This window comes from Pterocles gutturalis, unplaced genomic scaffold (genome assembly GCF_000699245.1).
Source record: "Pterocles gutturalis isolate BGI_N339 unplaced genomic scaffold, ASM69924v1 scaffold7145, whole genome shotgun sequence".
In the NCBI taxonomy this organism is placed as follows: domain Eukaryota; kingdom Metazoa; phylum Chordata; class Aves; order Pterocliformes; family Pteroclidae; genus Pterocles; species Pterocles gutturalis.
Window position 1 is genome coordinate 49,989 of NW_010138183.1, and position 16,778 is coordinate 66,766.

The window sequence follows — 16,778 nt, forward strand, 5'->3', positions numbered from 1 at the left end:
AATGTGTATAAAAAGCATCTATTTCATTCATGAAGCATTTACGTAGCTGGAAAGGCATACTGTTCTCGTGAAATAACCACACTGAAACACTTCCAACCCTTTTACAGCTTCATAAAGATTCTGGCAAGGACATCCATTAATGCAGTGAAAGTATATTTTCTTTATAAACTGTCTTATGCCTTCGATCTGTCTTCTTGTTGCCTTGGTGCATCTACCAATGCATGGAGGAGAAATTTGGAAAAGAAAGGAAAAAAAAACAACTACCTGTTGGAATAACTCCTTTTTCTTGCTATGTTATTTCAGTGTTTCTTGTTTCTCTCCATTTTGAAGATCTCTCTCATGTTATCAGATATGCGTCTTCTCTTGTCTAGTAATGATGGTACATTTTTCCTAACAGATGGGCTTTTTTTGAATTTCAGTGTAAAAATAAGTTCCTAAGTGAAGTTGAAGCAAATATTAGCTTTGGGAAATCATAATTCAAACCAATTTTTTTACTTTTAACTTAATATCCTTAGTTTGTTTTCCTTTAAAAAACAAAACCAAATTGTAGAATACTTGATTGTTGATGGGAGCTTGTTAAATTAATGTGATATTAAGTTGTTTGTTCAACCAAAGTTAATGGATAAAATTATTCTTGTCTGATAAATACTATATGGATTTAGATACACACATCTGCCCACTATTTTTGCCATGCTATTTTTAATATTTAGATTCTCAAAGTATTTAAATGCCTCTGGGCTTCTAGTATTCTATAAATGACTCGAGTGCTGGTAATGACTACATCGTTACTGTAGAGCTGAGGTTTGCAGTGGAAGCAGAACTAAAATAATTGCTTCAATCATTTCAAATGTTAGGCTTCAAAATAAAACCAAAGGTTTAATTTTGAGTTTCCTAGGTTTCAAATGTTATTAACGGCAGTTAACATTAAAAGGGGTTTTTGTTTGCTTTTTTTAACCCCTGAGTAACTCATGTATCTACTCAGGCTTACCTTCAGCGTTAGTATGCCTTTATTTTGCTTTCCCTGGGAATGACTATTTCCTTCCTCTTTGCTGTGGTTTTCAATAGCGCCTGTCTTTCAGTGTTTCCTTTGAAACCTTCAAGGTACGCTTCCTTAGCACTCCTTTTTTCAGCACAAAACGTAATGAAAACTCAAGTGTATTGCGATTGTAGGCCCTGATGCTCCACTTTACTCCGGTTAGATGGACCTTTGCGTCTATGGAGAGCGTAATTGATGTCAGCAGGGCTCTGCACAGAAGTAGTCATCTCAATAGTGGGTCAGATTGCAGGATTGTGGCCTTATTACCACTGGCTCTGCATTAACCCTTATTATGTAGGATAACTAATAGTTATATTCTAAAGCCTTTCAGTAGAAGTGTGATAGCATAACTTTTCAAATAGGATAAAGCTGGGTGATGGGCAATAAATTAAATTAGAATCAGGGTGAGACCATCAAGCCTTGCCACTTCAAGTTGAATTGCTTTGTTAAAATCTGAAAGGAAAAAGCCTTTTGAGTTCTCATAGCTACCTCAACTCTTTAACATATAGATAGTAAAATGCCATTAGTGCCAGGCTTCTAGTGCCTTTGAGTCTTTCAGTAACGACAAGAGGTGCATATCATGGCACACTACATCCCAGTTAGGTAGTGGGTAAAAGCTTCAATTGGGATTACAATGAAATGAGATTACTCGCAGGAAGTGCAGCACATCAAATTGAATTGAACTGCCAGAGCTGAAAGGCATCCTCCTTGTACATTCAGCTAATTTTTTTTTGCCAGCTGGTTATTTCTCTATTAACCGAATAGCTGACACTCATGTAGTTATCTCAAGCTTTAAAGCGTAGTTGATACTGGGATAACCAATCGACTGAAAAATACTTTTAATAGTAATGTTAATTCTGGTGGGTCCTGAAGTGTTTTACTGACTATAAGCAGGTTATAAAGGGCAATAACAATTACTTGACTTGCATTTCAGAGGCAGCTGCCTTGAGAGTGGAATGTGGCACTTTTCTGAGTGTGACATTACACATCGCTGTGGGATGAGTAGCATAAATACCGTACGTTATGAGGTTTGCCTAGGCTGGAATTTGACTGACTGGGTACCTGGTTGAACACTAATATGCATAGGACTAGCTCAATAAGATCCTCAGAATAGGATTCATCACTCTTAAGCTTCTAGAAGTTAGAGTGTAACTGTGTGTCAGTTGCCCAGGGCGTCTCACGGAGGCACTGGAGAGACCTGCATCTCTTCGGAGGTCAGGGTGTCTCATCCGCAGAAAGGTGTGTAGGGGTACATGGGGTGAGTTGCTCTCTGGAGGAGCCTTTCTCCCCATGACCATTGGTGGTTGATCAATACTGGCTCCATCATCTAAATTTTAGATACACGCATTTAAGAGGGATGAGTCTTCATCCCTGGGCTCATAAGAGGGCTCGCAGTTTGTAATCAGAAGCAAAGACAGGGACTCGAGCCTTATGCTGTAGACTGGTGTGGTAACAAACCCGTTACCAGGCTAATTAACGTTACTTCCTGCATTAACCACTGTTAGTTTGTACAATCTAGTGGTCCTCTGCAACGGTGTCATTAAATACGACAGAGTATGAGCAGAGCAAGACTGAAATAGATGGTAAACTGCCCTACAGTTTGCATTATTTTAAAATACCCATTTCACAAAATACTCCTGCATTTTGTCCTGTTGGAATATTGGCTCCTAGGTAAAGACTGTCAGGGATAATTTTGCAATTTTGGTAATGGTTGCCCAGCAATGAGAGGCACTCGTGATGCAGGGCTTTGGATTACTTGGCATTAACCTGAACTGCCTTTTAGTCTTTAGGGATAACCTTCAAAATATATAGGGGAGAAATATCTTTCGTAAGATGTTTTTCTGCAATTTTTTAAATTGTTCTTGTCTGGAAAGTTTAATCTTTAATGACCTAGAGATGACTCGTAAATCATTTTTTATGTATATATTTATAGGTTCTGCAAACATTTTTATCCATGGCTCAGAGCAGCATAATTCCCTGACTTCTGAAACACATTTCCTGAGGAAGCAAAATCAAGTTCTGAATGCAATGCTAGCAAAAGGATCCAGAGGTAAAAATGCAAAACTGTGCTTTACTGGAGTAGACTGCAACTCATTCCAGATCAGAAAACAATAAAATGGTGTTAACAGTCCATTCATTAAACTGACTTAACCATTCCTCCCACCCCTGAAATTCCACGCTCAGTCGTAAGAATTCAAACTGGGGTTTCTTTTTTATAAGAACCATGAGAATAGATCATTGACACCATTGTGTTTTAAAATAATATCGGTATCTCTGGAGCTTGTGAGCTTCTTTTCCTTTTATTCCTGGATGAACCACAGAAAGAAAAGCCTCTTAGATACCTCCTGCATGGTTTGGTCTTGGTGCTTTCTGTCTGTAGTCTTAGCTTAGCCCTTCAGGGGTGAAAGGCTGGTGATGCACGCTTTAACAGCACGTGAGGATTACTGTTTTCATATGTTTTCAACAAGAGTATTAAAGATGAGGAAATTATTTTCTAACTGTTGGGAGATGGAATGATTCCTCCCTGCTGTTTCTTTGCCAAGATTGCCTCCTCCTCCAGTGCTAAATGTAGGGTCACAAAAGAACTTGGGGTCCCCACAAGCCTCTCTGGTTGCAGCCGTCTTAAAATGCTCAGTGGCCCCTATCACAATTCTGTGTCACAGAAGCAGTTTGGGGAAAGAGCTTGTGCCAAGAAAAGGACCGCTGTGATACATTCGGCAGATAAACAGGGCTGGGAGGGAGAGGACAGAGGGGTTTCTGTGAGACAAAGAGGAACATGGATGCCCTAGAACAGTCCCACTGAGTTCTTTTCTTCCTAAAGAGAAGTCAAATCCATTATTTGAGGATTGGCAAAATTCATGTGTCTGCTTTGGGATCCTGCTGCCACTAGTTGTTGAATACTGTCCTTCTGACCAAATTCCAGGAGGTGTTGGGGACATTTGGCACGTGAGGCTGTACACAGGCTTTTACTGAGCCTTTCTGAGTCCTGGGGGTTAAAAGTGTTGCTCGTTACAGAAAATGTATCTAGCAAAAGTCATTAGAAAATTGAAATACTGAAATCCTAACACTTTCAAGAACAGCTATTATTTTCTCACAGTCTCTGAAAAAGCTTTAGTGTGTTCTGAGCATCGCAAATACCTTGGGTTTCTTGTTTCAGATAAACAAAAGGAAAATGAAAAGTTGAGAGAATCTCTTTCTAAAAAGAATGCAATCATTGAGCATCTTCATGAGGATTATGAATGCATCAAGAAAGAAAATGAAAGGTTGCAAAAACAAATTGGCGAAAAGGAAGATGAAACCAGATATCTGACATGTCAAATTTACAGCAGTCGTAATGAATTAAACAGGTATTGATTCTGTCCACATTTAGACATTTATTTAGAGAAGAAAATTGTCAATGTGACAAGTGTGTGTTTAGCCATAGCCATTAACGTGAATGACGTGCATAGATCTATTCAGAAGGCAAGTGAAGAATTATGGAGGAAAGGGGAATGGATTTTAGATTTTTTTTTTGAAACAAAATATAATAATTTAACTTTTAATTTAGCCATTTATTGGGACTTAACAGGTTGCAAACAGAAATTAATGTGAAGCAACATCAGCTCTCTGAGAATGAGAAGTTACTGCAGTCGCTCCGAACTGAGATCAAGGTTTATGAAAAGCTGGAGGAAGCAAGAAGGAAGAGGACAGGTATAAATGCACAATTGTTTCTATACCCTTCCATATCCCTTGGAACCCTTCCCTCTCTGAACATGATCTCACAGGACAGGAGGGCTAGGTCACGGTTTCTTTGTTTCTACATGTGTCTGCTATGCAAAGCAGAACAGACAAGTTGATGATAAAATGCTGCTGCTTACTTAGGAGTGTGACTGCGAGGTTGAGATGTGTGATATGTTCCGACTAGGCACACCTGAGTTTCCTTTTTGTAGCTAAGCTGAAAACAAATATTGAAGATTCAGTGGCTCAGGCTGGATAAGCTCAGGGAGATCGGAGGTGTTTACTTGTCATCTAAATGCATGTTGCTGCATCCTCACGTGTAGTGCTTACCCAGGTGGCTTGTGCTTCTCTGGTCTGGATAGGAGGGTAGTGTCTCCTCCCTAGGGCTGGGGAGAAGTGCTGGCACTGCTTTCTGAACGAGACGTTTAATAATTTCCTGTCCGCTTTTCTGTCACTAAAGGTGAGGGCAGGAATGAGGCTTACATGAGTTCTTCCTGCCCCTTTTTAAGAAAAATTGAATGATGTTCATTGCTGCATACTCGTTACAGGATCTGGCAAATTTCCCATTGAAAGTTCTTGTGAAAGTTGGTTTTGTGGGTTTTTTTTTTTTGTTTTTTTTTCCTTCCTGCACCTTTAAGTATTGTGCCCTGCTGTCACTGCATTTCATGCATTTCTGCAGCAGAAGAGCCCTGTTGGCATAAGGCTTGAAGCCAAAGTTGGCTCAGGGATGGCAGTAAGTCTCCTTGCAGAACGGGTAATGTAATTAGAGAGCGGCAGCACCCTCCTCGTGCAGTTCAGCCCCTTCCCAGTGTCTGGAGAAAAGTTTGATTTCAGCATGAAAGAATACAAGGAACTGTTTGTGTACTGACCTCCTTCCATGAAAAGACAAACACAGCCCTTGCTTTTTTCAGGTTCAGATTTGTTTCTCTGGTTGCCAGGTGATCGCTATTTTCTTTTTTTTTCTTCTGTGTATAAAATTAAACTCCCAATTCTACTCCATCCCTCCTCCGCACTCTGAGGTTACCCATTCCTTTTTCTTTCCCCAGACTGTGCCTTAATGCACTTTGAATTTTGTAAATCCTCTTCATTCTCTTTTTATTATATGTTTTCGCTTTTGGCATGAGACTTATTAGCTTTTATGCACAAAGTGAAAAATAATTTTTGGCTCTTTAAATCTTCTGAGGGTAGAAGCAATTAAAGCATCCTTTTTTGTCAAACCACTATCTTAATGCTGTTTGTAGTTAAGTCTTAATATTGAGGATAACACTGACTATAATTTATTTGCTCGGCAGTCTGATAACGGCTAATATTAATTGTTAAAAATGTTAAGTGTTTCTTTTGAAATTGTCTCAGATCCCAGATGTGACGCTGTAGTTAATTCTTAATATTGAGGATAACACTTTGCTCGGCAGTCTGATAATGGCTAATATTAATTGTTAAAAATGTTAAGTGTTTCTTTTGAAATTGTCTCAGATCCCAGATGTGACGCATCAGAAGAATTCCGAAAAGATCAGAATAATCCACTTGACTTACATGAACTATTAACTGAAATACAGAGTTTACGAGTGCAGCTTGAGAGAAGCATAGAGACAAACAAGTCTTTGCATGAAAAATTAGAGGAACAGCTTTCGAAAGAAAAGAAAGAGGAAGTGGGATCAGTGTCCGCTGTAAATACCAACTATCTTTTCAAACAAGAATCTCAGCATTATCCAGGAATGAACGGTACTGTGCCATGCATGCTTTTGTTACACTGTAAAACCTGTGCCTTGTTCTTTAAAGATGCTCTTAAAGCCTTATACAACATCAGCTGTACGTTAGGGAGCTGCCCATCAGCATTTCAGATCTCTCTCCTCGCAGAGCGATTAGTGCACGGGGAGGAGAAATGCAGGCTGCACTGTCTTACAGCCTCCAGCTGTCACTTCCTTTTCATTCGAGAAAAGCATTTGCAGACAGTCTCTGGGATGGAAGGATGGTTGTATTAAATTGCCAGAGATTTTGCTTACCTGGGGTTTCTTTTTTTCGTGCAGAGTTCTGTAGTGTTTTCTAGGAGTGAGTATGTATTACTCAAGGATGATCAATAAGCACACCAAATGGTCTTTGTATAAATCAGTTGTGCCCTTTTTTTGCCCTTGAGGAATATTTAACCTTTATTTCAATCCCTGTTGAGTGATACTGTTCTAGCAAATCAGGGAAAACGTAGTGTTTACACTGAGGGTTAGATTATTGTCCCATATAGATGTACATGGGATACAGAGAGCACAAGAATGTTCTTCCTTGCTGCTGAAGCACTCTGCATAGTAACAGCTTCCCGTACTTTCAGCATAAAGCCACCTCTCCTACAGCCTGTACAGGTATTCATTCTGTTATGGGAACCAGTAACAATGGGGCTTTTTGGGTCCATACATTTCCCCTGAACATGCTTACCTAAATCTCACGCACCGGACAGAGCACGCAGCGCCAGCCAGAGCATTACTGCAAGAGCTTGTGAGGCACAACAGGTTTTTTTACCACCTTCTTTTGTGGGTCCATCGTGTCAGAATCACACTTCAGGTGCAGCATAGCTCTACCCTAAACCTGTACAAGTAAGAGAGATGCGGAATGTAGCAAATGACATTTACGTGTTGCTGCTGTACACTTTAGCCTTGAACAGTAAATGACAGTTGTGTGCTCCATGTAGGGATGGGTCCTTGGGGCCAGTCATGGTCACAAAGGTGCGGAACAGCTGCTGTGGGGAATCTGTACCATCAGTATCCCCAAATTGCATTTGTTCCTGGTTAATTTCTGGATAGAATCCTAGATGTTGCTTTTGACCTGCATCAGGTAAAGAAGAGAAGAGCTGGAGAAGCTTGTTATTTCTTAAGAAAATGTTGAATAGAGCTATAATAGCTTGGTTTGATATGGACCAGAAGGACTCCTTGGAATGTCAGCAGCTGAATTTGTTAGATTTTTACATGTGCTGTGATTAGTCTTTACTCATAGGTACTTACGGAATTTGGAAGGTCTGAAGAAGGGGGGTATAGATCTGATCTTTAGAATGGTGTAGCTGTGGAGAGTGTCATGCTTTTTGTGGAGTTAATGGGAAGCTTACATTTGTTGATTAAAATATCTTCCTCAGGATGTATTTTACATTTTCTGACCATGACTTGATTTTGGGAAATATCTAGAATTTTGGATAGATGCTAAAAAGATGACTGTAGGTAAATACAAGAAGATACATGGGGTGGTACTAGAAAATTAGTCGTCTTTCCCTGCTTCCTGAGTCCAAGTGCAGCATCAGCAAAAAAAAGGAAACAGAAGCAGAGATAGGAAGTTTTTTTTTAATGCATGTTAACTTCTGCTGACACACTCTTCCTTGTTCTGTTTTTATATGTAGAAAATCTTTGTAAATGCCCTGCTGCGAGCAGAAACATTTGTGAGCCGCAGAAGCGTGGACATTGCATTTCGCTGGCGAAAACAGGTACATCCAAGAGTATCTTAAATGTGCACATCACCAGTATCCCAGGCTTGCTCTTCAAGAGAAGTCTAGTGTCAATTAGTTCCATGTATAAGGATAAAAGTATTTTTCTGTCCCAGGTATGCCCCCAGCCTCTAAAGATGATTTAGACAGCGCTTCCCACTGCAGCAGCACTTCATCCTCCAGTACAGCATGTACCCCTCGCCTGGTGCCTGGCCACCGTATGTGGGCAGACAAAAACGGGCGCCACGTTCTTGGCTTGATCGAGGATTATAATGCCCTGCGGAAACAGATTGCAGAAGGACAACAAGTTTTAGCAGAAATGGAGATTTCTTCAAGAGAGGTCACTGGTACGAAACTGCAGGAGCCTGGAATAAAGGTAAACGGTGAAAGCTGTTCAAGGATGGTGGATTTTACCTAGAGGTGCAAAATAAGTAGGTTACAAAAGCGAAGAACTAGGTTAATGGCACAGCAAGCACCATTAACTGAATAACTCTGTCAGGACACCTCAACCTTGACAGTCCAGGTCTCATCTAGATGCAGGCACCTATTTGTGATTCTGTGTTACTGAGGCTATGGATCTAGTTAATTCTGGTCCTTTAATAAGCAATCTCACTTCTACTTGCAACTTGATAGGAGGGGAAACTACTTGCTTTTACTATGGAAATCGGTGATTGTTACACTGGAAATGATAAAAAGCCAAAGAAAACCAACAAAAATACCCAGATAAACTCTCAAATGCTTTAGAAAGGGCTTAAACTGCAGGTACATATCAGTAACCTAAGGATAAAAAAATAATTAAGATTTTCTTGAAATGAAGGCTTGGGGTAAACCCAGGAAATAAAAGACAGTTAAATCTGATACACAGCTGATAAAGTTTCCCACTTTACTTGTATTCAGCCCTTTGGTAGCACCAGGTGATAACTGTACATTAATGATTGATGTATGCTAATGAGGATTGTTTCATATTAGAGAAGCTTTTTAATATTTTTCCACTTCCAGGTGTCAGCTGAACACCTTAGCGATATCAGTAGCTAGTCTAGAACCTTGAATATCTCATTAATAATCAAATATTGTCTTCTGAGACACATCTTCCTTTCTGCATCATGGGTGACGCAGTGATATCAAGTCGTGGTGCTCTTGCTGGAGTCTTAAGCATAATAATTCTTAAACCAATAAAATGTTTGCCTTGTATTGAATAATGTCAATCCTTTTCCTCTAGAATCAGGAGAACAGCTAGTGTTTACTTAAGCCAATTTTTTCCTATTTAATAATGTTAATTTCTGGATGCAGTTAATGATAGTATAGTTGGGGTGGGTTGAATAAGACAAATGGACCTACAAGCTTCAACAGAAGGGAAGGAACAATCTGTACAGGTCCATGGCAGCTAATGAGGAACGAAGAAACTTAAACTGCAACAGGAAAGGCTTGGATCAGGCGTTTCAAGCAGCGTGCCAGTGCTAAAAATCATGAAACACCAGGATGGAGGGTGCTCAGAGACAGTTACTGGAGGCGCTTTTAAGAACAGAGTACGTGAATGTTTCAAAAACTACATGTAATGCTTTCCTGCCTTGGAGTGGGGAATTAAACTAGGTGACTAATGAAGGTCCTTTTCACCCCTATGATTTTATGATAATATAAATCTTGTAAAAAACACACTCACTGCTCTTCAAAAACCAGAAGGTCTTAACTGAGTGGATAAATTTGCGCTACTTATTTTTCTAGTTATAATTAGTAAAGCTGTTGAAGAGGCAGTCTTCAACAATTCTGAAATTCTTTTTGTGGTATCACATGTGTGCTCACACGGTAAAATGATGTCTGAATGACACTTAAGACTCTCTGAAGTATCATATATTTTCAAATGACCTAGTTAAGATACTGATGATGACTGAAAAAGTAATCTCCCTGTAAGTTTTTAACTTGTTTTGTTGGTGTAAAGATAAAAGCAATAAGTTTCACTATTTGCAGTTTCCTATCAAGCTTTACATCACTGAAGTTTCAGACTACTTAGCAAATGGGATATTTTATTAGACAGGAGGATTCTGGTTAGATAACAATACTCCATAAGCATTCCAATTACATGCTGCAAGGGCAGGAACTGCAAATGCTTCTCTTTCATTACCCTTCCCCCTTCTGTATCGCCATCCCTTTGGTAATTCATTTGCTCCCTTTGCATTCTTTCCCTCCTTTATTTCACATTCATGCAATTTCTTCAATTTGGTTTTCTCATCTGTCAGCAGAGGAAAACATTTTATGTGTGTCCTGATAGTTATTTTAGCATTAGATGGAACAGTTTAAAGGGTCTGCTAAGGAAGAAACATCTATATTGCTTAAATTGATGGCTGTAATCGTTTGACTTTCAAGTAATGCAACACGAGATGCAAATGGAGAAAGAAGAGAGTTGCCAGCTATTACCATGTGGCACAGCAAATCTAGTAAATATAATCTATTATTAATCATGGTTATTGATTAGGAAAAATCCCCTCCCTTCCAGAAATTCTTAGATAATGCATAATTAATCAGTCTTTGTAAATTAACAAATGAGCTTTTGTGGCACACAATAGCTGCGTACATCATCTTAAATATGAAATCGTACCAGCTGGATTTAAACCGTTAATTAAGATTACATTTTCATAATGTTTTAAGCATAAAATATAACATGTCTCTAATCCTACAATATAGATACCAGACCAGGCATCACTGCATAGCTTTTCTGCAAATATTCACACAGTACAGCAGATTTTAGAAGAGGCTGCACGTTTACTGAAGCTTCTCTGGAGAGTTTCCCTTCCACTGAAAGCTGTACACGGTACTCATGGTACTCAGGTACTGTTATATTTCATTTATTTTCTTTGAACTGTTGTAACATGTCTGGGAAGATGCACCAGTTAGGAACATGTCATTTGGGAAAATCTTTTGAAAATCACTAACCCAGGATGGCCAGTCTCTGGCCACATGGATTTAGTCAGCTCTCATCACCGCAGGCTAAGGCTGAATGTGTGCTGGCTTTCCATCCTGATCATACTATATACCAGGGGGTTTATTTACAAAATACTTTATATTAAAGATGTAATCTGTAACCCTGTTACATGATATTCATGGGGCAGGTGGCAAACGTTCCATTTCAGCCAGAAGAGGTTTGGACTCCCTGTTACAGAACTAAGTTCAGTTTGATTATTTATATACTAGTAACAACAGAGACTTCAGCAGCTGCAATGTAATCTGAGCTATGTTTTCCTTTTTGATGCCTAAGCTGTAAGATAGGATGCTTTTTTTTAAAAGTGTGACAAAACCCTGAGACAGGTTTTATAACATTTTAACTAAAAAAGCTTGCACTATGCAAATGAGTGAAAGTAAACTGAATGAGGAATGAATTATCTATACTGTCATAATACCAGCACTCAGTAATGGAACTGTTTCAAACTCTGGCTTTAAAATGAATCTAAAGTGTTTTCACTGTGGCTTTTGTATGTGTTTCTCAAGGGGAGCAGAATATTGCTGAAAAAACCTCCAAACTTAAGAAAACATTTTATATATAATTTTAATAACATTTTTGTTGTTATTTTCCAGCATCCTTAAATGTGTAAAATGAGCTCTTGTACAAAAGTATTTAGCAATTAACAATGTACAAAGTACTTTTATATAATACTTTAATATTTTCTTCTCTCAATTTAGGATGAAGGCATGAAAGCGGAAATATTCAGATTACGTAAGAAACTGTCTGAGCAAGAGAAGAAGTTACACAGCACGGTGAAACGCTTGCACTCCACAAACCAGTTGAAGGAAAACATGGAGAAAGTCATCATTGACCAGCGTAAGCGTGCGCTTTACTGCTGGCTCTTATTTCATTTTTATAGTTTTGGCTACCGCTAGAATTGGAGAAACAACAAAATGAATATAGGTGCCAGTTCTTTTGCAGTTGCTCTGACTGGTGTTTCCTTGTGCACGCTCAGACATATCTAGAAAATTATCTGGAAACATGGAAACAAGTGGGACAGGGGCTGTACTGGAGCTGTGTTAAGCCAGGTGACTGTTTTAAGAGACCCACCTCTTCTGCTTCAGTCACTCATCAGAAGAGATTTGAATGGAACTACCCCTCTTCTCCGCCTTCATGCTGTGGCAATACGTGTCTTGCAGGAGGAGGATTTAATTTTCTTCTTAAAAAAAAAAACCTATCCTTTTCTTAAGAGGTGGGACTGAAGGACTCGTTAGTCTTTGCTGGGATGGCGCTTGTGTTATCGGTAGTTCATCTAGGCTGTAAAATGTTACACTTCATACAGAGTGATGGAAATGGCCATAACAGTGTAAGTTACTCAGGTCATTTAAATGCAGTGTAGAGGAATAAATGTTATTTTGCTCCATAGCCTGTGATATTTGTACCTAAGGTACATGTATCTTCTGCTTGCAGATTATTTTTTTAAAGCATTTGTGGGCAGGTTTTTGGTCACTTCTTTTAGAATTGTTGTATTAAATGATGTACAGGTTACTTAAATTAAATCCAAAATTATGTTTTGTTCAGGTTTTAAAGTTAAATAGCTCAGCTTGGGGTTTTCAGATAAAAATCAAAGCTATTCTATTATGTCTGTCCAAATAATATCCCTGGGGTAGATTTACTGGTTTAATTTGATCAGTTCATAGTTCCAGTGACATCTCAGACATACTGGATAAACTCAGTAGGGCTGGGCAGAATATAAATCAGCAGAGATTTTATCCTTATGGCCAAAAAGAAAGGAGTACATCTTCCCCTTATTTTGCTCACTATTTTTCAGGGCGTTCAACCTTCTCTGAACTAGGTCCTGGTAAAATGAAGCCTGCATTTTCTGAAATCTTCTTAATGCTAAGTGCCGCCTGGCCAGCAGCAGCTTCACTATTAGTGTCACATCCTCTAAATTCTCTTCATGTACTGAGTTTAATATTTTTGATTTAGAAAAATCTGGTTTGCCAGGTGAAATGAATTTACTAGCAGAGTTCTTTATGAGCAGAGAGCACTCTGCTACACAGAAAGACCTAGATATGATTTTCTCTAAGTTTCATTGATTATGGGAATTATGGATGTCAAGTTACCTTTGCCTTAAAGAGCAATTTTCAGAAATGCTTCTAAATTGCATCTCTACACAGATTCCTGACCAAACACACAACAAAGCTGATGGATCATGTGAAGCTGCTGGGTTTTGTTAAGATGCTTACGCTTGCTGTTATTTCTTCCTTTCTCCTTTTGCTAGTAAGAAAGCAAAGGCATCGCAGTAGGTGACCTTGCCTGCCTTCATTCTCCAAACATCCTGCTAGCTGGCCACTCTGCTGAGGATATTCAGGTTCCCTTTGTTATTTAGTTGAGCATTCCTAAATATATTTAGAGGCTGGAATGTTCTTGTGGCTCAGAGTTTTCCGTGTACTTTCTCTGGTGAGCGAACTCATTGCTTATAAACCTCATCTGAACCTCTGAACATGTAACAATGCAGTGCCAGATTGCAGTAATCTGCCAAGGGTGTAATTATCTCATGACAGCTCTACCCTTGGAGTTGTTGGGTTCTTATTATTGTAATGAAAAATCTTTATTATGGCTAAATTGTTTATTTTTGAGACTGGAATATTAAATGGGTCCTTGCGAATGGTATTTTTCAGCAGTTATGGAGCTGACACAGATTAGACAACCCCATATTTAACCTGACATTTCTAAATACCAGTTTTGTTTAGAGGCATCCTTCCTCCGTGCACAGGTCTGGTGCTGTCCCCACAGAGCCAGCCTGGCTGGATGAACAGAGAGAACTTGGAACCCTTCAGAGCAAGCCCCTGACATGATTTCCCCTAAGCATGTCTAGGTTGCTTTCTCCTTGAACTGCTGGAGGAGCTGGCTGACTTCTTTTTGCCATCTGTCCGCTTCCCAGCCCCTCGTCCCCCATAACCTCTCCACAATTTTTCTCCCCCTCCTGCTAACTGCCTCCCTTACAGATCACATTGGAGTTAGCTCATGCACCATCTCCCCTTAAAATGAGCAGAAATGGGATTGCTTTGATGGGAGCAGGGGGACCAGGTCATCAGTATCGCAGGGCTGGTCATACCTCTCCTGGTGAAGGCAGTGATGAGCTGTGCGTGTTTGCACGTATATCGTTCTTGATAGGGTAGAAAAACTTTAAAAACACTTGGCTGATGGTTAGATTTGAAAAGCAGATGCTGTGCTAGATGGAACGTAAGCCACGGGGTAGGAAACAGCATTACGCCGTCTGCTCCTACAGCGTGGCCACTTCACTGGGGCTGGTGCAGCTGGAAGCTTGTACATCAGCCTGAGCTGCTGAACGGGGCTGGGGAGGGAGTAACAGGTCTGGATTTCGGTGAGTCAGGAAGCTGGAGTGGTGGCGGGGGGTCTGCGTGGTTGCCTGGTCACTGCCCATCGTGTAGATGTGAGTTCATACATTATTTAATATTTGCTTAGGAGACTGGAATACAGGGAATATTGAAAGACTGTGCAGTATTCTTTTTAATCTCCTCTTTCTTTCCAGTGGTTTTAACCCATGATGTCTTGAAGAAAGCTAGAGGAAACCTGGAAGTAAGTAAAATTTTTCTTGCATTTAATTCCTTGGTATATACTCTTTAGAAATATGCATTGCTGTGTCAGGAGTGTTTTGCAGAATTAGTTTGATTTGCTTTAGGTTTGCTGCCTAATCAAGTCTGATTGACAGCAGTTCAGTGTGATAAATATTCTGCAGTGTTTGATGTTTGAATTTGAGTTTTATGACTGACCATGTAAACAGCTAAACCCTCTCCTCTCTGACACTTTCCCTAGCTTAATATTCATCTCTGTCATTTTCTTCCAGTGGTTTATTTTCAGCAGATCACAGCCCAATAACCTGTCTCCTGAGCAAGTTCACAAAGGCACCCTTATTTAAAGCTGCTGTATGTGTTAATAACTGGTGGGGCTTTTTTTTTTTGGATGTAGACCCAGCAGGCAAAGCTTTTGCAAACAGCTATTTGCTAATGCAGCGTATTCAATTAGGCTGAGTGGTTAAGTAATCACTGTTCAGATTTGATTTCTCCCAGAAGGTTCAGCCTTTACTCCCAGAAGGATGTAATATACTTCTTGACTTATAAATCCCATCCGTCTCCTCACACCATTCCCCTTGTGAACATTTCCCAGCCCCTCCTTAAATTTTCCTCTACCCTTTTTGGTGAATCTCTTCTCCCTTACCCTCCTCAGCAGTGCTGCCTTGAACATTTCCCACTGCAGCTGCTCTGCTGTTGTCTCAGCCCTACCTGAGTTAGAAAGTGATGACATTAAAAAAAAAAAAAAAAAATCTTTCTGCTTACAGAAGTCTTATCACTTTAATTTGAAGATTTGCTGAACACAGAAGCTCCTATTTGCAGATCCTTTCACAGCATTATGGCCCAGGGGCAGGGACAAATTGTGTGCATTTGAAGTACTGTAAAATAGTAATAATTACTGCTTTTCTTACCAGGTCCCAGCAGCTGAGAGTCAAAAATCACCTTCTTATACCAGCAAAAAAAGGATTCTCTGAAGTTCTGCTAATGAAGACCAGTCCTGTGATTGTTTGCTTCTTTATGCCTTACTATTTATTGGTGTAAAAAATGTTTGTTCAGCTCTTCTAATGGAATCAGCCTGTGACCAAAAAAAAAAAAAGGACAAAAAAGACATCTTTTGGTACATAACTTATTTAACATTTTCTGTAATGTAAAAGATGGTTTTTAATATTTATTACAAAGCAAGGTACTGGAGATATTGAAGAAAAATCCAGATTTTTTTTTACAGTTGGCTCATTTGAAATTTTATATTTGTACTTCTCATGTTATAAAACTATTTGTTGGTACAGTGAATCAAGAATGTGATCTACCTTCCAAACTGTTTCTCTACTGCTAAAAGAATGTAGGTTAAAAAAAAAAAAATTATGCCAGTTATCTTTGTTTTGTAGCAATGTGAGAAATGTTTAATATTTTAAAGCATTTTAAACATATCTGGAAGATCCTTCTGGAAGCTGCCTGATGCTGAGCTTTCTTATTGCCCTGTTAGAAACTTAGATTGATGCTAGGTCTGAAAATATTACTTAGAATCAGACCATTAAAATGAAAAAATCACAAATGTGTTTGTGTTACTTTGTTAAAAACCTTTGAGCACTTACTGAACAAAGAAGCCACATTTGAGTTTAACTAAAATTAACTCAGTTTCCTGAGTTTAACTAAAATTAATCCAGTCTGCACTGGCCGTGGGGGTCAGGGGTGGTAGAGGTACCGGGAACTGGGAAAAACAGTTCAGCTTAACCCTAGCCAAGACCATAATTTAAAGTGTTTTTGGTTGTAAAAGCAGACTTTTTATGGTGCAATCATGGCTTCACTGAACTCAATGAATTACACACCAAGTGTGATCCCCCCACTCCCAAGCTGGTGATGTCCCCACTGTAAAGGTGACTTGCTTGTGGCATCCAAGGAGCTTAGCACCAGGTCTGGGAAATCTAAGCACAGGATTGTGGTTATATTGGGTCTTTGGATACGGTGCCCTAGAAAATAACCTGTGTGTAGCAGGCTTTCGCAGGGAAAAAAAAAAAGAAAAAAAAAAAAAAGAAT

General features: G+C 39.3%; 1 protein-coding gene across 1 annotated transcript in view; it reads left to right on the forward strand.

Moving 5' to 3' along the window:
• Positions 1 to 15,718, forward strand: part of CDK5RAP2 (CDK5 regulatory subunit associated protein 2) — a gene marked incomplete at its 5' end in the record, with an annotated part of 64,024 nt that extends 48,306 nt beyond the window's left edge. Inside the window, 10 exons of the mRNA XM_010082893.1 lie at positions 2,970 to 3,086; positions 4,194 to 4,383; positions 4,605 to 4,726; positions 6,227 to 6,475; positions 8,127 to 8,222; positions 8,339 to 8,586; positions 10,890 to 11,033; positions 11,883 to 12,021; positions 14,705 to 14,751; positions 15,659 to 15,718. Of these exons, the coding sequence (XP_010081195.1) occupies positions 2,970 to 3,086; positions 4,194 to 4,383; positions 4,605 to 4,726; positions 6,227 to 6,475; positions 8,127 to 8,222; positions 8,339 to 8,586; positions 10,890 to 11,033; positions 11,883 to 12,021; positions 14,705 to 14,751; positions 15,659 to 15,718 (1,412 nt within the window). The remainder of the gene's footprint in view (positions 1 to 2,969; positions 3,087 to 4,193; positions 4,384 to 4,604; positions 4,727 to 6,226; positions 6,476 to 8,126; positions 8,223 to 8,338; positions 8,587 to 10,889; positions 11,034 to 11,882; positions 12,022 to 14,704; positions 14,752 to 15,658) is intronic.
• Positions 15,719 to 16,778: the final 1,060 nt, after the last annotated feature.